Raw genomic sequence first — 20956 nt, 5'->3', positions numbered from 1 at the left:
CCATTCACCCTTTGGGCCCGGCCATCCAGCCACTTTTTAACCCAGCTGAGGGTCCACCTGTCCAGGCCAGTGGCAGCCAGTTTCTCAGTCAGAATGCTGTGAGAAACCCTGTCAAAGGCTTTACTGAAGTCCAGGTAGACACATCCACAGCCTTCCCCTTGTCCATTCAGCGGATCACCTTGTCATAGAAGGTGATCAGGTTATTTTGACAGGATCTACCTTTTGTAAACCCATGTTGACTGGGCCTGATCCCCTGGCCATCACGCATGAGCTGCATGACAGCTCCCAAGATGACCCTCTTCATGATCTTCCCTGGGACTGAGGTCAGACTGACAGGCCTGTAGATCCCTGGATCCTCCCCTCGACCCTTCTTGTCTATGGGTGTAACATGTGCCAGCCCCCAGTTGAGTAGAACTTCCCCAGTCTGTGGGATTGCTGATAGATGATGGAAAGGGGTTTGGCAAGCACAGCTGCCAGCTCTTCTGCCAGATCTTCTATTCCTGGTCTTATTTTGGCTGGAATGGAATTAATTTTCATATCGGTGTCACTATAGTTCTGTGGTTTGGATTTATAAGCAAAAAAACTCTATATTAATGTGCCACTTCCTTGCTGAGCAGGGCTTGCACAGCATCAAGGCCTTTTTTTTCTAATTCTGATCCAGAAATGAGTCAACTCGGAGTGTACAAGTACATGGAAAGGGACAGAACAGGCCCAGCTGACCATAACTGACCAGCGAGATCATCCATACTGTACGACTGCAGGAGTGAGCCCAACATTGTGTTTCACTTGTTGTCTACAAAGGTGGCCTGGTTTCTTTCTAGCAGCGGGTGGAATGCTGTGTTTGGGAGTTCAGGTGACAACAGTGCTGATAACACAGGGATGGTTTCGTTGTGTGCAACAAGTCAAGGACTTTTCAGCTTTTCATGCTGCCCTGCTAATGAGAAGGTGGGGAGCACCCAGGGAGCTGGGAAGCAACACAGCCAGGACAGGTGACCCAACATGGTCAAAGTGAGTCTTCCATGTCAATAACCATTGGTGCTGATTGTGGTTCCTGCATCCGTCTCACAGTGAGTTCAGGAAGACAGGTAGCAGCACAATAGCCAAGGGTTATCTATGCTAATGTGCCCACCAAACACTGGTCAGTGTCCACTGGCATACACGTGTGGTATGTAAATATGACTATGAGCCAATCATCTTACTCCATAAATAGTGAGCAGTCCAAGAGCCCTTTGAGCTCTCCTGAGACAACAGTGGGCTGCACGTCAGGATCTCCCCTTGAAAGGGACGTCTCTCAAGGTGACTCCTCGAGGTCAAGAGAATCCTTGCTGCGACAGATCCGCAACAGATCCTGGGTAAGTGAGCTGGGAATAAGTGCACTAACATTTGTGATCTTGGCTAAGAAATAGACAGGATTGATTGTATATATAATCCTTTAGACATAAACCGTTGACCAAGTCTGGCACTGAGACTGAATCCAGCCGCACCTGGGCTCCTCTCTGAGCAGGAGTTTAGAAAGCAAGGGGATTCTTTCTGAACCTCATGACTCAACGGGAGGGTCTCGCTGATAGATTCATCTGACCCTGTTCTCTGTGCACTAACTAATCACGATTACCTTACCATCGAATCTTAATTACTCTCGCGTTTATTACCAAACACTGTTACACCCTTTTGTTTTATATCCATAAACATCTTATTGCCTCTCCCTTAAGAGTGAAGTGTATCCCTCTGATCTATCCCATCTGCGACAGACGTGCAGCCCAGAGCCGTCCCAAAAACTGGACCATCCCTAAAACTGCACATCCTGGAGCTGCCTCCTCCGACCAGCCCCTGCTTTTAGGCTGAGCATGACAGAATGGGTATGGAATACCCCCTTTGGCCAGTTCGGGTCACCTGTCCTGGCTGCATCCCAGCCTTTCCCATTAGTAGGGAAATGCGAACAACTGAAAAGTCCTTGATTACTTGGTAACAACTGGAAACATCAGGGTGCTCTCAGCACTTCTCTCATCCTAATTCCTAAACACAGCATTCTATCCACTATAAGAAAAGAAATTAACTCCATCCTAGCTGAAAGCAGGACACTTAGGTATGCAATGGATCAAACCTGCGCTAATAAGGTTTAATTTAATGAAGAATAAATGTTTAAAGGTGAAAAGAAACACAAAGCCAGCCGGGTCCCCCACTTAGGCTGCAGAACGAGCCCTGAGAGGTCTGAGGATGGAGTACTTCAAGCATGTGAAGAGTAGCCTCTTAGATTTTGTAGATGCTTGTGAGGTCAGTGGAAACTGAATATCTCAACAATGTGTCCTTGGCCAATAGGGGAATACGTGCTTGTGAGGTCATACTGACAGATCTGGAGCAGGCTGCGGACAGTGGAGGTTGTTGTGAGGTCACTGATTCGAGAACAGCTGACAGGACAAGAGAAGGCAGATGGTCTGTGTTGTGATGTCAGTGGTTCCCAGGTAGCTGATAGGTCAGACAAAGCCCAAAACTGGTGTAGAGAGTATCATTACTCCCTGAATAGTTGATAGGAAGGGAAAAGACCAATAGGCTGTGTGGGTTCTGAGGAAATATCTCTAGCCTGAGTCTAGGACCAGGGTTATGGACAGTATAAGTCCTTCTGAGGCTACTGGTGGCTGGATGTATGATTGGCCAGGAACTGACAGACATCTTAGGAATGTCCTTGTGATGTCAGTGGTGCCAAAATACCTGACAAGCCAGGAATGGGGACATGTCAGTGGTAGATGCTGTGAGATCACCTTTGCCTGAGTGGTGGACAGGCCAGGAGTGTGCACCTTACTTGTGCATGACATTGTGGTTTCATTGGTGCTGGATTAGCTTTGATGCTGAGAGAGGCATATGGCTTGTGTGGGTGTGGTGGTTTAGCCCTGGCTGGAGGCCAGACACCCACCAAAGTCGGTCTAGCCCTCCCCTTTTTATTTGGACGGGGAGAAAATAGATATCAAGAGACTTAGGAGTGAAGACAAGGACAGGGAGAGATCATCCTGTAATGAACAACATGGGCAAAACAGACTCAACAGAGGGAAGGACAGAAAACTCTCTAGTTTCTTACACTGCACTGCACACCCAGTGACACCAGAGTTGGATAATGAGAAGCATGACCAGATCTTAAAACAATGGGACCAGATCTTAAAGCACCTTCCCCCCACCCCTCCCTTCTTGCAGACTTCAGTGTAGTCAGGATTTTGCTCCCTTCTTCCCCCCCATTGTGGCACGGGAGGGGCAGGAACTGGGAGATGGGGGCTTTGGTCAGTCCCTTGCAAGTTGGTTTCCTTCTTGGCCAGTGGGGGTTCATTCATTCCTCACACCCTCCCCCTGCTGCACCGTGGGGTCCCACCCAGGGCAGACAGTCCTCCACGACCTTCTCCAACGTGAGTCCTTTCCCACAGGGCTTCAGCTCTTCCCCAGCTGCCCCACCGTGGGTCACTGCTATGGGTGCAGTCATCAGTCACAGTGTCTCTCAGTCCCAGTCCCCCATGGGGTCACCAGCCTCCCCCAGCAAACCTGCTCTGGCACAAATCTCTCCCTTGCTCATCTCTGTGTCTCTGTCTCTCTCCACGGGCTGCCAGTGCTGGCAGGGGCTGGCTCCAACGTGGGTCACAGCATCTCCTGTGTGTCTGCACCTGCTCCATCCAGCGTGGGGCCTCTCCACGGGCTGCAGGTGGGGTCTGGGCTTTTTCCCTGGGCTGCGGTGGGACACCCGCTCCACCATGGGTTTCTCCCCAGGCTGCAGGGGCATCTTTCACTCTGGCACATTGGGCGCATCCTCCCCCCTCTTCCCGGCCTTGGTGTCTGCACAGCTCGTTCCGTCTTCTCACTCCCTTCTCTGGTGGAAAAAGGCAGCTGCTTGTGTTCATGTTTTCCTAAATGTGATTCCCAGAGGCGCTGTGACCATCACTGATGGGCTTGGCCTTGGTCAGCAGGGACTCTGCCCTTGAATCAACCAATGTTTGCTCTGCAGGGCCTGCAGAGAACTTCTAGCTGCTTCTTGCAGGAGCCATCTCTGCAGCCCCCATCCTCTCCCAGCACCCGGCTACACCAGACTGCAACAATAACTGACCTTTCTATGTATCTGAATAAAACTGTTCTGGGAGAGAATCTCCTCTGAAAGCTGACCCCCTTCACACGCTGCTTGGCCGTAGCAGGCAGCTGAGGAGAGAGATTTCATGGTTATTAAACTGTGTCATGTTGAACTGCTGCTTGTGGTCAGAGAAATCTGTCTGTGCCTGTGAGCACAGATGATGCCAGGAAAAGTGTTGGGAGTCTCAGGAGGCCAGTGAGGGAACTGCTGGGCTTGGGGCAGAGCAAGGCTCTCCGTGCAGGGATGGATCTCAAGAGACTGCTTTTCCTGCCTGTCCAGATCTCCTTAGCAGACCCATATCCATCCCAGAATGCTGCTGTCACTTCTTCTATCAACTGAGCCATGGCAGAAAATACCTGTGACTGGAAAAAGTCCTCCATGGGAAATTCCTTTGAAACCTGTATCACTAAGGACACAACTAAAATCCAAGTAGTTGTAGGAGTTTTGAGTTCTTTAATGAAAATGACTTGAAGAGCCATGCTTGTAAGGGCTTTCTGGATGTTAACGAGCCCCATGGTGTCTTTTCTTCTGAATCCCCAGACCTCAGATACCAAGAGAAGAGTGAAGAAAACTCTCAAGAAGTCCAAGTCAGGAGTAATGCCCAAAGTACCTTGAAGCACTAACAGGCCCCACTGGGAGCCATTCCTGACAAAGCCTCCCCAGGGGCTCGTTAGAGCAGACAACTGGAGGCCATGAGGACAAACCCAGGCAAAGCACAGGCAGCTCTGATGCTGAGGACACCCTGGCTTGGTCTGATGAAGCAGCAATGCCAAGTGCTGACCCCCAGCCCCTGGGCAGGGACATCCTGAGAATGTCAGAGATGAGATCATGGAACAATCCCCATGAGGTCTAAGACACCAGGAGGGAGTCTAGAAAAACTGGTCTTCTCTTGATGACCTGGGCCAGGCTTCAGGGATGGAGGGAGCTCATGGCATCCCAGCAGCGCTGCAGAGAGACAGCTCTGCCCAGGAGCAGCTCCTCTGCCAAGCACACAGCACTGGGGACACTGCCTGTAGGCAAGAAGGGGAGACCTGTGAGGCTGAGAGAGCTGATGGATGCTGAGAGCTCACTGGAGGAGAAATCTGCACAGCCTCTGCCTGGTATGTCTGTGGGTGCAGGGCAATGCAGGTTCTGTTCCTGGAGGGATCTCCTAAAGCTGGGACATGGGACAGTGTGTGGGGTCTGTCAGGAGGACAGATTCTCTATAGGACAAGAAAGTGCTGCCTGGAAGGGATGCCCTTCTGCCCCATCAGGGAGACAGGGCAGGACAGCTGTCTTCTCCTGGGCATGGCTGCATTCGCACTCTGGAAAGAAGCGGTGGATGTAAAGTCTGACGCATGGAAATATGGTGCAGGGTCCTTGTCCCAGGGAGGAGAAACCTCCGAGTGCCTGTCCTTCCAGCCTTCTGGGGAATGTTTCTTGCTGTTTCCCCTCCTGTTCTTGTTGCCTTTCTCCCACCATTTCCTGGGGCTCTGGGCAAATCCATTGGTGGGGTTGGCGCTGAGCTGACCCTCACTTCAGGACCCCCATCTGTAGGACTGAGGACTTCACAGGGGCTCCAGCTGGGCTGTAGTTGCCTCCCACAATGGCACCGCTCTCCCAGGGACTCTTGTGCCCCAGAGAGGAGCCCCATGCAGAAGACAATGCCACTCATTGCCTCTATGTGGGCTGGTGTAATTAGCCCTGTGTGTCCCTAGATGGAATTTGGGATGTGACATCCTCCTTGGGTAGGATGAGACCACACAAGGGCTTTGGAGCTCTGCCCTGCGAGACTGGATTCCTCAGCTCTCTGTGGGGTCCATTTTCTTCTACAGGGAACAGCAGGGTGTTATCAGAGAGCGTCCAGCACAGGGATGCTGAGAGCAGGGCTGATGGACAGAGCAGCTCTCCCCACTCTGCACTCAGGGGAAGGTTTCACTGGCACTGCAGCAGCAAAGCCAGGGAGAGCCCACCTCTCTTAGCAGTGAGCACAGAGCAGATATCTCTAAAAGGGACCTGCCAAAACTCTTCCTGTATACAGAGTCAATCTCAGTGTATTCCCTAAGAATTGGAACAGTTTTTCCTCAAAGTCACGTTCCCTAAATTCTCACTGCCTTTTCATCCTCTGACAGGACTCCACCCTTGACAGCAGCAGATGTCCAACAGCAGCTCCATCAGCCAGTTCCTCCTCCTGCCCTTTGCAGACACATGGGAGCTGCAGCTCCTGCACTTCTGTCTCTTCCTGGGCATCTACCTGGCTGCTCTCCTGGGCAATGGCCTCATCATCATCACCACAGCCTGTGACCACCACCTCCACACCCCCATGTACTTCTTCCTCCTCAACCTCGCTGTTACTGACCTTGGCTGCATCTCTACCACAATCCCAAACTCTTTGACCAATTTCCTTTGGGGCACCAGGGCCATTTCCTACAAAGGATGTGGGGCTCAAATACTTTTCTTTGTATTTTTCATCATCACAGAGCTCTGTCTTCTCACTGTCATGGCCTATGACCGCTACGTTGCCATCTGCCACCCCCTGCACTACGGGACCCTCCTGGGCAGCAGAGCTTGTGTCCACATGGCAGCAGCTGCCTGGGGCAGTGGGTTTCTCAAAGCTGTGCTACACACAGACATTACATTTTCCCTTCCCCTCTGCCATGGCAATGCCCTTGACCAGTTCTTCTGTGAAATCCCCCAGATCCTCAAGCTCTCCTGCTCAGATGCCTACCTCAGGGAGATTGGAGTCATTGTTGTTGGTATCTGTTTAGATTTCGAGTGTTTTGTGTTCATTGTGGTATCCTATGTGCAGATCTTCAGGGCTGTGCTGAGGATCCCCTCGCAGCAGGGACGGCACAAAGCCTTTTCCACCTGCCTCCCTCACCTGGCTGTGGTCTCCCTTTTTATTAGCACTGGCATGTTTGCCTACCTGAAGCCTCCCTCCATCTCCTCCCTATTTCTGGACCTGGTATTTTCATTTCTTTACTCGGTGCTTCCACCCGCAGTAAACCCCCTCATCTACAGCATGAGGAACCAGGACCTTAAGGATGCCATGTGGAAACTGATGACAGGATGTTTCTAATCAGCAATAAACTTCTTATCTTCCGCATAGCGTTAGCCATGTGACTCATGTTAGGTCCTGTTTCTAGTTACAGACTGGGTATTTAATGGGATGTACTTTCATGTCATTCTTAGTGTAGCATCTCTTGGTCTTCTGTGACCCAGACAGTTTTTAACGATGAGCTGTGCTCTCTTTACATCATATCTGCCTGCAAAGGTCCAAAATTTTTCTTTTTTTCTTTTTTTTTCCTTGCATTTACTTGCAATTTACAGTCTTCATCAGCTGAATCACTTGACTCACTGGGAATTTTCAGGAAGTGTACCGATGGTATCAGAATAAATACTTACTTTCACTGTACCTACATTACTTCTAGTCTGTCTGTTTCGTGTCCAGATCTCTTTAGGATACCAATATCCGTCGCAGAATGCTGGTGTTACTTCTTCTATCAACTGAGCCATGACAGGAAATACCCATGGCTGGGTATTGTGAAATTCCTTTGAAATCTTCATCGCTAAGTACCTAAATAAATCCAAGTAGTTGTAGATGTCTTGGGTTTTTTCATGAAAATGACTTGAAGAGCCATGCTTGTAAGGGCATTCTGCTGTTAGTGAGCCCCATGGTGTGTTTTCTACTGAGTCCAAGATCTCAGACACCAAGAGTAGAATGAAGAAACCTCTCAAGAATTTAAGTCAGCACTAATGCCGAAGCACCTTGGTGCATTTATGGGCCCTACTGGGAGCCATTGCTGACAAAGCCTCACCATGGGCTCATTAGAGCAGAGAACTGGAGGCCATGAGGACAAACACAGGCAAAGCACAGGCAGCTCTGATGCTGACGACACCCTGGCTTAGTCTGATGATGTAGAAATGCCAAGCGCTGACCCCCAGCCCCTGGCACTCATCTGTGTCATCTTCTTTGGGTCTGTGACACCTAGGGAAGGTCAGGGTAGGACACCTGTGGCCTCCCCTGCAGTCAGTGCAATGAGGCAAGGATGCTCCATGGCCGTGAGGACAATGTACCTCCCCTGAGACTTTTGTGTCAGGGACATCAGCCATAGCCAAAGAGACAAAGATCAAACAGGCCCTTTCACTGTGGCTGCACTTGGAACACTTGACTTCAGTTACTGGGATCAGGATCTCCTAGTTCAGGCAGGCTTGCTTTCTTCTGGATCCTTGGCTTTATCCACTTGGCTGGTACCCACTTGATTCCTGTATCTGTAATGACACAGGCAGATCTCTTTCCCCAAGTTAGTACCTGTAGCTTTATTTCTTCCTCACACCTGACACTGACTTTCTTTAATCCCTTCCAAACCTCCTTTTAAACCTACTGCAAGTGGAGATACCAAACTGTCCTCTGGCAGACTTAAATCATCCAAAACATGCCGAGCTTTGTTTAACGAATCAGCTGGAGACATGTCCTTCTCTCCCCCCTTTTGTTTGTGAAGCAAACACTTGAGAGTTTGATTCATACATTTCACCATGGCCTGGCCTGTGGGTGAATGTGGTGTCCCTGTGACATGGGTAATATCCCGTAACTGGAAGAAGGTTTGTGTTGCCTGTGCTCTATATCCTGGGCAGTTGTTGGCTTTGATTTCACGGGGTACCCCAAGTGCTGCTATGGAAGAGCGCACATGGCATTGGACATGTTTACTAGATCCCCCTTTGTGCAGTAGCCCCACACTGCCAGAGAAAAGGGATCTAGACAAACATGGACATACTTTTGCCCACCATATTCTGGGAGGTGTGTAACGTCCATTTACCAGACTTCTAATGGGCCTGTGCCACAAGGACTGATGCCAGGGGCAAGGCCACTGGTGAACTGCTGACAGTCCAGGCACGACTGTACAAGCCCTTTAGCCTCAGCAACCAACAGGTGGTGGTGTGGTTGAAGCACCTTGGCAGATTGATGAAAGGATTCATGTGATCTCCGAGCCTGTGCACAGCGCTCTGCTGAGGGAGCAGCCCACGCTGGTGCTCCCAGCCTGTCTGCTCTCTGATTGCCTTCTGCCAGACCCTGAGTTAGTCCCGTGTGGCTGTGAATGTGGGTAATAAAGTACTGATGCTTTCGGTTAGACAGGAAGAGCCAGAATTCCTTCACCAACCTGTACAATCTCTGGTCTGAAACCCCTTTCAATAGTGCCCATTCCATTCGGGTCACTATTCCCACAGTAAATCACAGACTAGATGAACCGGTTCGGCTTTCCACTTGTCAAACACTTTTACAACTGCCTGCAACTCCAACTGCTGAGCTGAGGCTTGGGCTCCTTTTAATATAAAATCCTGCCATTTCCCATTCTCTTGCCATGTCATTGCAGCCTTCTGAGTTCTACCTCCCACATCAGTAAATACTGTAATACCCCGAACAGGATGCCCAGACAACAAGGGCTTTTCTTCTATTTGGCAGTTATGTACTACTGTAAAGATTCTATGTGGTGGGTAATGCACTTTCACTTTCCCTGCATAGTCTAATAAAGCTATTTGCAGGGCAGTGCTGTTCCCCAAGGCCCAAGTTAAATACTCTGAAATGCAGGTTCTGGTTTTGGCTGCATTGGCAAGAACGCCCATTCTAACAACCTTAAGGGGTCTTTGTCATTAGTCCACTGCATTATAATAGCAAGCACATGCTCTGTTTGATTAAGGACTGTGACTCCTCTGTCCCAGTCAGAATTCCATCAATGGGTATATGTAGTTTTGATTTTGTTACTAATAATTTCCAGGGCCTTTTTAGCTTCTTCTGACAGGATTCTGGGTGCTCCTGCACCATCTCCTCCCTTTAGCAATGCCACTAAAGATTTCAATTCCCTATTTGTAATGCCACACAATAGTCTAACCCAGTTAATACCTTCGAGCAGCTTTTGAACATCATTGAACGTGCTGATCTCAGCTCAGATCTCAATCTTTTGGGGTGTTACAGTACTTTTATCAAGCTGCCACCCCAGATATTTACACACTGACTTCTTTTGAATTTTCTCTGGAGCAGTCTGTAAACCCCTTGCTTTTCAAATGCACTGTTAACTCATGAATCAAACTTTCAAAGTTCAAGTTTTTTCCCACAATCAGTATATCATCCATGTCATGATAAAAGATTAGATCAAGATGCACTTTTCATACTGGAGCAAGTGCCCAAGCTACATAAGTCTGGCACATAGCTGGTGACTTTTTCATGCCTTGGGGGAGCACTACCCAAAGATATCTTTCCATGGGTTCATTTTTTTTTTATAGTAGGGACTGAAAAAGCAATTTTTTCATAATCATCAGGGTGTAAAGGAATAGTGAAAAAACAATCTTTTAAATCAATTATTAAAACGTCCCAATTTTTAGGTATCATGTTTGAAGATGGCAGACCGGGTTGCAAAGCTCCCCTATCTTCTATTACTTCATTGACTTTTCAACACGCGCCATCTACCGTCCTTTTTGGGAATGGCAAAAATAGGCAAGTTCCACGGACTTCTGGAAGGCTGGATATGTCACTTAGTCAGTTGCTCCTGTATTAAATCCTGTGGGTGGGCAAGCTTTTCTTGAGTAAGTGGCCATTGATCGACCCAAATGACGGTTTCTGTTTTCCAGGTTAGTTTTAAAGGGGGTTGCCCACTTTCAATGGCTGCCATCAAAAATCCTTTTGCTTAGTAACCAGCCTTGCTCCTAGTTGGCCAAGCACATCCCTCCCCAACAAACTGTCCTGGTTTCATCTAGGATGGAGTTAATTTCTTTTCTAGCAGCAGATGGAATGCCATGTTTGGGAGTTAGGGTGAAAGCAGTGCTGAGAGCACCCTGATGTTTCTAGGTGTTGCCAAGCAATCAAGGACTTTTCCAGTTGCAATCAAGGACTTTTCCAGTTGTTCATATTTCCCTACTAATAAGAAGGCAGGGGACGCAGCCAGGACAGGTAACCCAAACTGGCCAAAGAGAGTATTCCATGCCAATTACGTCATGCTCAGTATAAAGAGGGACTGGGGGGAGGAGGAGTGGGCGGCTCCAGGACGCACGGTTTTGGGGGACGGTCTGGTTCTGGGACAGCTCTGGGCTGCACAGCCTGAGTTGTGTGGTTTGGTGAGAAACTGCATTGTGTATCACCAGGTTCATATATTTTGTGCTCTGAAGTCCTGTTAGCATTGTTATACTTTATCTTTCTGCTATTCTAGTTAACTCTCCTTATCCCAACCTGCGGGGTTTTGGTTTCTTGGTTTTGGGGATTTTTTCCCTTTCCCTTCCCTTCACCCCCTTCCCCCCTCTTCCTTTAAAAGAACAAGTGATTTTGTGGTGCTGAGCTCTCAGCTGGGGCAAAACCACAACAGTCCTGTTGGGTGCCCAACGTGGGGCACAAAGAGTTGGGATAACGGTAGATCTGACCCAAATACATTTATGATAAAGCTGTGATAAGCACTGTTATTTAAGCAGTCTCTGGTCATTATGCTGTGGTATTTATTCACATGACTGTGGTCATGGTTGTGGTACTCAAACCACTGTTTGCTGCATGCACTCCTGGCAGGGTTCTTAGCCATCTCGGGGCTGGGGCTCTTTATGATATCAGTCTATGATATGGTAACATCAATGACCATGAGCTTAAGCTGGTATTTGTATGGGGTTTTGCTGTCCTGTCCATTCCTCGGACAGGGAGGGATTACTAACAGCAGCCAGTATGCAGGGGGCACAGAGGGGAATAACTACACTGCTTTCTTTTCCTTTGGGCTAAATACAACAGCTCTTATAACAGTTTTTGAAATTTTTCAGTATCTCTGGGATACTCAAAGTAGCATTGTGCTATCACTAGGTTTGTTGCAGATGGTCCAAGTTTTGTTATGCATTAAGCAAAGGTTTAAGATTACCACTCAGGAATTTTCCCTGAGGCTGGATCTTCAGGAATGGCAGGGCATGTGGCAGAGTATGGGCAAGTACCTAGGCACTTTCTCACACCCAATGGTTTGGAACTTCACTCCTGAAAAGCTACAGGACTCTGATAAAATGACTGCATATCTGAAAAAAATTGCTGTAGTTTTTCCAAAGACGCTCTCTTACTGCCCCGTGCTGGGCCCTGGCCACTGAACACTGCTTGATAGCAGGCAGCACTATCAGGGGGAAGGGAAGGAAAACAGACTGGCAGATACTGTAGCTGCTGCAACTCCCACAACAGACATTGCTGATGATTCAAAAAACTAACCCACACCAGTGTCTGTTGCTCCCATACAAAAGAGGAAACACACAAAGAAATCAGTTCGCGTAGTGACAGATGATGATGATGATGGTGATGATGATGATTGATGATGATGAACTGGGGCCATCTCGAGCATGTCAGGATGAGGCAGAACCAGAGGTTTTCACACAATCCCTGACCCTGAGTGAGCTGCCTGAGGTTCGGAAAGATTTCAGCCGCCACCAGAGTGAGCACATCATCACTTGGCTGCTCCGATGCTGGGATCACGGGGCCAGTAGTCTGGAATTGGATGGCAGGGAGGCCAAGCAGTTGGGATCCCTAGCTAGGGAAGGAGGCATTGACAAGGCAATTGGGAAAAAGCCGGAAATCCTCAGCCTCTGGAGGCAACTACTGTCAAGTGTGAAGAAAAGGGATCCCATAAAGGAATATATTATGTCAGACACCCAAGTGTAACACCACAGAGGCAGCTGTCCAGCACCTGAGAGAACTAACTGTACAGGAGCTGATTTATTATCATCTGGAGAGCTCACAGTTACCTGCTGATCCTGATGAAGTCCAATGTACACCAGCCATAGGGCATAAGGTTGTACAAAATGCACCATCAGGGCACACCAATTCACTGTCAGTAATGGACTGGGGTGATGCAGAAAGCACCAGGGCAGACTCGAGGTCGACCACTGGGGTTTTGGAGTCAGAGCTACAAAGGATCTGAGGCCACTTACACTCCAACAGAAAAGGAAATACTGGCAGCATATGAAGGGGTGTGAGCCGCTTCAGAAGTGATTGGAACTGAAGCCCAGCTCCTCCTGGCACCCCAACTGCCGGTGCTGGGCTGGATGTTGAAAGGGAAGGTCCCTTTTACACACCATGCCACTGATGCTACGTGGAGCCAAGTGGGTTGCACTGATTACACAGCGGGCTTGCATAGGAAACCTCAATCACCCAAGAATCATGGAAGTGATCACAGACTGGCCAGAAGGCAAACATTTTGGGATGTCACTGAAGGATGAGGAGGTAACACATGCTGAAGAAGTCCCACCTTAGAACAAACTGCCAGAGAATAAGAAGCCATATGCCCTGTTCACTGATGGGCCCTGTCGCATTATGGGAAAGCATCGAAGATGAAAAGCTGCCGTATGGAGTCCTACAAGACGAGTAGCAGAAGCCACTGAAGGAAAAGGTGAATCAAGCCAGTTTGCTGAGGTGAAAGCCATCCAGTTAGCCCTGGACATTGCTGAGAGAGAAAAGTGGCCAATGCTCTACCTTTATACTGATTCATGGATGGTAGCCAATGCCCTGTGGGGTTGGTTGCAGCAGTGGAAAAAGAACAACTGGCAGCGTAGAGGCAAACCCATATGGGCTGCTGACTTATGGCAAGATATTGCTGCCCGGTTAGAGAAGCTCATTGTAAAGGTACGTCATGTTGATGCCCATGTACCTAAGAGTCGGGCCATGGAGGAACATCAAAACAACCATCAGGTAGATAAGGCTGCTAGGATTGAAGTGGCTCAGGTAGATCTAGACTGGCAACGTAAAGGTGAATTACTCATAGCTCAATGGGCTCATGATTCCTCAGGTCATCAAGGAAGAGATGCAACATATAGATGGGCTCGAGATCGAGGGGTGGACTTGACCATGGATGCTATTGCACAAGTTATCCATGAATGTGAGACGTGTGCTGCAATCAAGCAAGCGAAGCGGTTGAAGCCCCTTTGGTATGGAGGACGGTGGATGAAATATAAATATGGGGAGGCCTGGCAGATTGACTACATCACCCTCCCACGAACCCGCCATGGCAAATGTTACGTGCTTACGATGGTGGAGGCAACCACTGGCTGGCTAGAAACATATCCCATACCCCATGCCACTGCCCGGAATACAATCCTGGGCCTGGAAAGGCAAGTCCTATGGTGACACGGCACCCCAGAAAGAATCGAGTCCTGCCCAGTCAAAATTTCCACGCACTGTAGAAGGAGACAGAGTCCCAGTGGTGCATATGAAGAGTATATTAGGGAAGATGGTTTGGGTTATCCCTGCTTCAGGCAAAGGTAAACCCATGTCTGGGATTGTTTTTGCTCAAGGACCTGGTTGTACTTGGTGGGTAATGCAGAAGGATGGAGAAGTTCGATGGGATTTGATTTTAGGTGAGAATAGCCAATATAATTAAAAAGGTAGAAATTGTATTATAGTAATTACTAAATAACCCATTACTGTACATTCATTATTGCTACTATTGCTGTATGTTGTTGTATGTTGTACCAATGGAGTTACAGCCGGAGTCATACAAGTCAATGAAGGAAGAGTGCCACGATGACAGGACCAAGACCTGGTGTTCCAAGAACTTTTTCCTCTTTCCCTTTGAAAGTGAACATCTTTGATTCACAGACTGTGAACATGGACCATGTCAGGTGTATCGGTCGAGAGCCCGAGATGCAGCATGCAACGATCCAATGGTGCATACTGACACCATGAGAGACTGTTATGACGAATGAAGCCTGAAAATCATCATGGACTAAATGTTCATTCACTCAACAAACTCAGAGGAATGGTCCATGGACTAAGGGAATAATATCTGTATGCACATGTGTGCGTATACATGGGTACATACATATATTTGTGCCTGAAACAAGGTTGTACCCAAAATAAATGGTTGGATCTGGTCATGACGTAAATGGTATGGAATAAGGGGTGGATAATGTCCTGGTTTTGGTCAGGATGGAGTTAATTTCATTTGTAGCAGTGGATGGAATGCTGTGTTTGAGAGTAAAAATGGGAGTAGTGCTGATAACACCCTGATGTTTCTAGTTGCTGTCAGACAGTCAAGGACTTTCTCAGCTCTTCATGAGAAAGTAGGGGTGAAGCCAGGACAGGTGACCCAACTGCCCAAAGAGAGTATTCCATGCCAATTACGTCCTGCCCAGGATATTGGGGGGCTGACGGGAGGAAGGCCTAAGGCGGCTCCGGGACACGCGGTTCTTGGGGGACGGTCGGGTTACGGGACGGCTCTGGGTGGCACGGCCTGAGCTGTGGGTTTGGTGAGAAACTGCATTGTGTATCAACAGCTTCATATAGTTTTGCTCTAAAGTCCTGTCAGCATTGTTATATTGTATCTTTCTGTTATCTTAGTAAACTGTCCTTATCCCAACCCACGGGCCTCTTAATTTCTTGGTTTTGGGGTTATTTGCCCCTTCCTCTTCTTTTTCCCTTCCCTTACCTTGCCCCCACCCCCCACCCCCCCTTCCCTTTTCCCTGCTTTTTTTCCTTTAAGGAGCAGGCAGCTGCATGGATCTTGACTCTCAGACGGGGTGAAACCACGACACTACTGTAGAAAGAAGAAATGAAACTGCCCATTGAGAACAGGAGCCAATACCAGGGTGGCAAGAAAGAAGAGAGTATATTAGAAAGCAATGGAAATCCCCAGGGAGCAGAGCCGACTACGAAAAACTGTTGAATTATCAATTCCCTCATATAGGCAGAGTTAAAAATGTTGGGTGGTGCAGATATGATGAGCCTGTAAAACAAAACGTATCCCAAATAACTGTGGAATGGGAATGTGGGCAGACTGAACGAACTTCCAAAAACGAAGGAGAATGCACCAAAATTTGGTCCATGAACATACTTCTAAGGTTTCAATATATGGCAAAGACCCCATGGTGTTTTAGATGGGATGGGTTGGAATTTACAGTAGATCCCACAGTAACAGATAAAAGTGCCAGTACATGAGCAAAGGAGAAAATAGTCCCCTGGTGGCAATGTGAGCAGAGATATAATTGTAGTGCAGTAATTCAAGCAATCCAACCTGAACCCCCCCATTGCCAGCAGCTTTAAAATGTGGCTGTTTATGTCAAGGACTGAAAAGCACTTTAAATGTAACAACCTATTGGAAAGTTAGCTGCTGGAGCTTGATTCCAAGTCCTGCATATTTAATTTGGGCAACAAGTGATGGTACTTGGACATCTCATCTACCAATAGGTGGAAAACTCAAACAAATTACTTTGGGACAACCCACATTATGCCCGATTTGGAAAAAATCTCCCTCTAAAGGAGGTCAAGAAAAATTACATTTGCTACAAGTGAAAAGATCAATGTTAAATGAAGATGATTGGAATGAGCCAGAAGCTGGAGTAAAAGTTGGTTGGGCACTAGAATCTCTTCTAAATCCCATGGCATCATACAGAAATAGGGCATGGTTATACCGATTGACTGGACAAGTCAAACATCTGGCCAATGTAACATGTAAGGATTCAGACAAATAAATGTACAGTTACAAGCCACATCAGGAATGGCCATACAGAGTAGACTGGCACTAGATATGCTGTTGTTGAAGGAACATGGAGTATGTGGATTTTTGAGAGACAAAATAGATCATTGTTGTATACACATCCCAAATGTAGCTGAAGATGTAGAACATGACCGGGAATTGTTAGGTAAAATTGAAGGAGAAACACATAAAATAAAAGATGTGTCAGAAAGTTGGATAGATAAAATTTTTAAAGGCTTAGGGCTGAATCTGAGTTCTGGGGTAAAGTCATTAACTGAAACTTTATTCATTTTAACTGTGACATTCGTTGTGCTTGGTTTGGCGTATTATTGTTTGAAAAGTGAATTAGGTCAAAAACCAGCATGGAATCAAAACAAGTACAAAAGTACTATGGAGACAAATGATGAACAAATGGAGAATCCACCACCATCTGACAATTTGGCTTTTGATAATTCAACTGTGTGAAAAATAAGGTGTGAAAGTATTGAGAATGATCATCAATACTTTGAAAGGGGGGAAATGTTATAAATTAAACAATTGATCTTGATTCAGTTTAAGATATGATTTTGATTGTAAGAAAAAATAATAGTTATGAGAATATACAGCATGTTCAGACTTTTAGGAACAAGATGTTGTGTGCCCTTAGCACTATGGAAAATCGCCATGGACTCTGCATTAAAACAGTGGGTACTGTTCATGGACCTTGAGCTAAAACAATAGATGCCAGAAGAAACTGGCTATGGCTATGAAAGATCAGCTGGAGATGAAATGAGCAAGCACAAGGATGGGGTTCACTTGCGGACACAGTGAGGAAGACGATCGACGGCCACCAGAGGACCCCGCTCAACATAACTATGCATGTGGGGAGGACATTATGTATGATAATGATTTCCAGGAAATAACATGAATATGTTAATCATTACCCTTGCCTCTATGTATTTAAAACAATCAGCACAGCTAACCAATGATTTTTATAGAATAAGAATACAGATAAAGTGAAGCAATCAAAAGCCAATCATTGGAAAGGTCAAGCTAAGAAGTGAGCATGATGGGCAATGATTTTTGCTAAGAATTGAATAAATGTGTTGTGCTTTGTACCTTTGGGTGAACAGGTCTTTGGTGGAGCCATCCCCTGTGTTCCCCAGCGCTGGAATAAAAAGAAATGCCTGCTTCTCTGCTCTGTGTAGATGGTTCTTCACAATTGTGACCACTAACAAAAGCAGGACACCTGCTCAGCAGCTCAGATCCACACAGGTCAATGGCTCCGGATGGGTTACACCCCGAGGGTAATGAGGGAGCTGGCAGAAGTGCTCCCCAAGCCACTTTCCCTAATTTACCAGCAGTTCCGGCTGATCGAGGCCGTTCCAGCTGATGGGAAGCTGGCACATGTGACACCCATCTGCAAGAAGGGCCAGAGGGAGGATCCAGGGAACTACAAGCCTTTTAGCCTGACCTCAGTGCTGGGGAAGGGGATTGAACAAATCATCTTGTGTACCATCATGTAACACATGCAGGACACTCTGGCCATCAGGCCCAGTCAGCATGGGTTTAAGAAAGGCAGATCGTGCTCAAGGAAACTGATCTCCTACTATGACAAGGTGACCTGCTTAGTGGAGGAGGGGAAGGCTGTGGATGTGATCTACCTGGACTTCAGTGAAGCCTTCAACACTGTGTCCCACAGCATCCTGCAGGAGAAACTGGCCACTCGTGGATTAGATGGGTATACTCTGTGCTGGGTTAGAAGCTGGCTGAAGGCCAGAGAGTTGTGGTGAACAGAGTTAAATCCAGCTGGTGGCAGGTCACCCTGCTGTAAGGCAGTGAGGCTCTCCAGAGAGACTTGGCCTGGCTGGATCGATGGGCAGAGGAGAGTTTTAAGGAGTTCAACAATGCCAAATGCACTTTGGTCACAATAACCCCAGGCAATGCTACAGGCCTGTGGCAGAGAGGCTGGAGAGCTGCCTGGAGGAAAAGGATCTGGGAGTGTTAGTGGACAGGCAGATGAACATGAGCCAGCACTGTGCCCAGGTGGCCAAGAAGGTCAACAGCATCCTGGCCTGGATCAGGAGTATTGTGACTAGCAGGAGTAAGGCAGTGATAGTTCTGTTGTCCTCAGCTCTGGTGAGGCTTCACCTCGAGTACTGTGTCCAGTTTTGGGCCCCTCAGTGCAAGAAGGACGTTGAGATGCTGGGCTGTGTCCAGAGAGGGCAACAAATCTCCAGAAGTATTGGAGCACAAGTCCTATGGGGATCAGCTGAGGGAACTGGGGCTTTTTAGTGTTAAGAAAAGGAGGCTGAGCAGAGACCTTATCGCTCTCTACAACTACCTGCAAGGAGGATGCAGGGTGTTTGGGTTCAGTTTCTTATCTCAATAGACAGGGGTGGGATAAGAAAAAATGGTGTCAGATTGCACCATGGGAGATTTTGGTTAGATATAAGGAAGAAATTATTTACTGAAAGGGTAGTGAAGTATTGCAACAGGCTGCCCAGGGAAGTGGTAGATTCGCCATTCCTGGATGTATTTAGAAGATGTGTAGATGTTGTGCTTGAGGACATGGTCTGGAGGTGTAATAGGAAGGAGTAGGCTGTGGTTGTGGACTCAATGATATTAAAGACCTCTTCCAACCTAAGTGGTTTCATGATTCTATGGTACACAGAAACCAGGAACTTCCCATTCTGTCATGGGGGGAAAGCATTGCCATTTCAGACAAGTAGTCAAGTGATTCAGGCAATGAAAATGTGCTTGTAATTTTTTTATAAATGCCAGAAAAAAATAAATGAGAAACATTGTGCACCCTTCCAGACAGGCATGATGCAAAGAGAGCACAGCTCATCATTACGCAGTGTCACAAAAAAACAGGTGATGCTACATTAGCAATGGGATGAACGTGCACCATATTGTTACAGATTAGACAAAACAGAAGGATAAAATCCCCAAAACTAATAAATCTACTAAATACAAACTTATCCGAACTTGACTGATATGGCCAGCCATATGCAGAAGAAGATGAGCAGTTTGTTACTGCTTAGAAACATCCAGTGCTCAGTTTCCACATGGCATCCTTGAGCTCCTGGTTCCTCATGCTGTAGATAAGGGGGTTCACTGCTGGTGGAAACACTGAGTAAAGAAACGCTGGTATCAGGTCGAGAAATAGGGAGGACATGGAGGGGGGCTTCAGGTAGGCAAAGAGAACGGTACTGACAAACAAGGAGACCACAGCCAAGTGAGGGAGGCAGGTGGAAAAGGCTTTGTGCCGTCCCTGCTGCGAGGGGATCCTCAGCACAGCCCTGAAGATCTGCACATAGGACACCACAATGAACACAAAACACCCAAAACCTAAACAGGCAGTAACCACAAGGACTCCAGTTTCCCTGAGGTAGGCATCTGAGCAGGAGAGCTTGAGGATCTGGGGGATTTCACAGAAGAACTGGTCAAGGGCATTGCCATGGCAGAGGGGCAGTGAAAATGTATTGGCTGTGTGCAGCACAGCATGGAGAAACCCACTGCCCCAGGCAGCTGCTGCCATGTGGACACAAGCTCTGCTGCCCAGGAGGGTCCCGTAGTGCAGGGGGTGGCAGATGGCAACGTAGCGGTCATAGGCCATGACAGTGAGAAGAAAGTGCTCTGTTGCAAGCAAAAATAAAAAGAAAAAGAGTTGAGCCAGACATCCTGTGTAGGAAATGGCCCTGGTGTCCCACAAGGAATTGGCCATGGATTTGGGAACAGTGGTGGAGATGAAGCCAAGGTCAACAACAGCGAGGTTGAGGAGGAAAAAGTACATGGGGGTGTGGAGGTGGTGGTCACAGGCTATGGTGATGATGATGAGGCCATTGGCCAGGAGAGCAGCCAGGTAGATGCCCAGGAAGAGGCAGAAGTGCAGGAGCTGCATCTCCCGTGTGTCTGCAAAGGGCAGGAGGAGGAACTGGCTGATGGAGCTGCTGCTGTTGAACATCTGCTGCTGTCAAGTGTGGAGACCTGTCCAAGGAGGAAAAGGGACAGAGAGAAGTTAGCAACTCTTCCTTTAGAAAAAACTCTTCCAATTCTTACAGAACACCCTTAGATTTTCTGTCAGTATTCAGGAGGACTTTTTGCAGGTCCCTTTTGGGAGGTCTGCTTTGTGCTGGCTTAAACGTGCCACTGGTGGGAGCAGGGTCAGCAGTGGACTCTGGAGAACTCAGTCCTGCCTGGCAGCAGTAAGTAAATAGAGGGATGGTGTGATCTCAGACTAAAGCCCCTGTGGATGGGAAGGAGCTGAGGAGTGTTTCTCCTGTCAGAACTCCCTGACATTGCTGCTGCAGTGCCAGTGAAACCTTCCCCTGAGTGCAGAGTGGGGAGAGCTGCTCTGTCCATCAGCCCTGCTCTCAGCTGCCCTGTGCTGGACACTCTGTGATCACACCCTGCTGTTCCCTGC

At 47.8% G+C, this 20956-nt stretch overlaps 2 protein-coding genes across 2 annotated transcripts; one reads left to right on the top strand and one right to left on the bottom strand.

Annotated features, from left to right (window-relative positions):
• Positions 1–6233: 6233 nt before the first annotated feature.
• Positions 6234–7157, top strand: LOC311202181 (olfactory receptor 14A16-like; the record flags this gene model as incomplete). Its single annotated transcript, XM_084276719.1, has 1 exon — positions 6234–7157. One exon carries the CDS (start codon positions 6234–6236, stop codon positions 7155–7157), a length of 924 nt encoding a protein of 307 aa, XP_084132845.1.
• A 12413-nt stretch (positions 7158–19570) lies between these two features.
• LOC311202180 (olfactory receptor 14A16-like) lies at positions 19571–20497 on the bottom strand (the record flags this gene model as incomplete). The annotated part of the gene is made up of 1 exon (XM_084276718.1): positions 19571–20497. The coding sequence occupies one exon, from the start codon at positions 20495–20497 to the stop codon at positions 19571–19573; it is 927 nt and encodes a 308-aa protein (XP_084132844.1).
• Between the last annotated feature and the right edge of the window lie 459 nt (positions 20498–20956).

The sequence above is a fragment of the Gallinula chloropus genome (genome assembly GCF_964237585.1).
Source record: "Gallinula chloropus genome assembly, chromosome: 29".
Classification (NCBI taxonomy): Eukaryota; Metazoa; Chordata; class Aves; order Gruiformes; family Rallidae; genus Gallinula; species Gallinula chloropus.
This window is presented reverse-complemented; position numbering and strand designations above follow the sequence as displayed.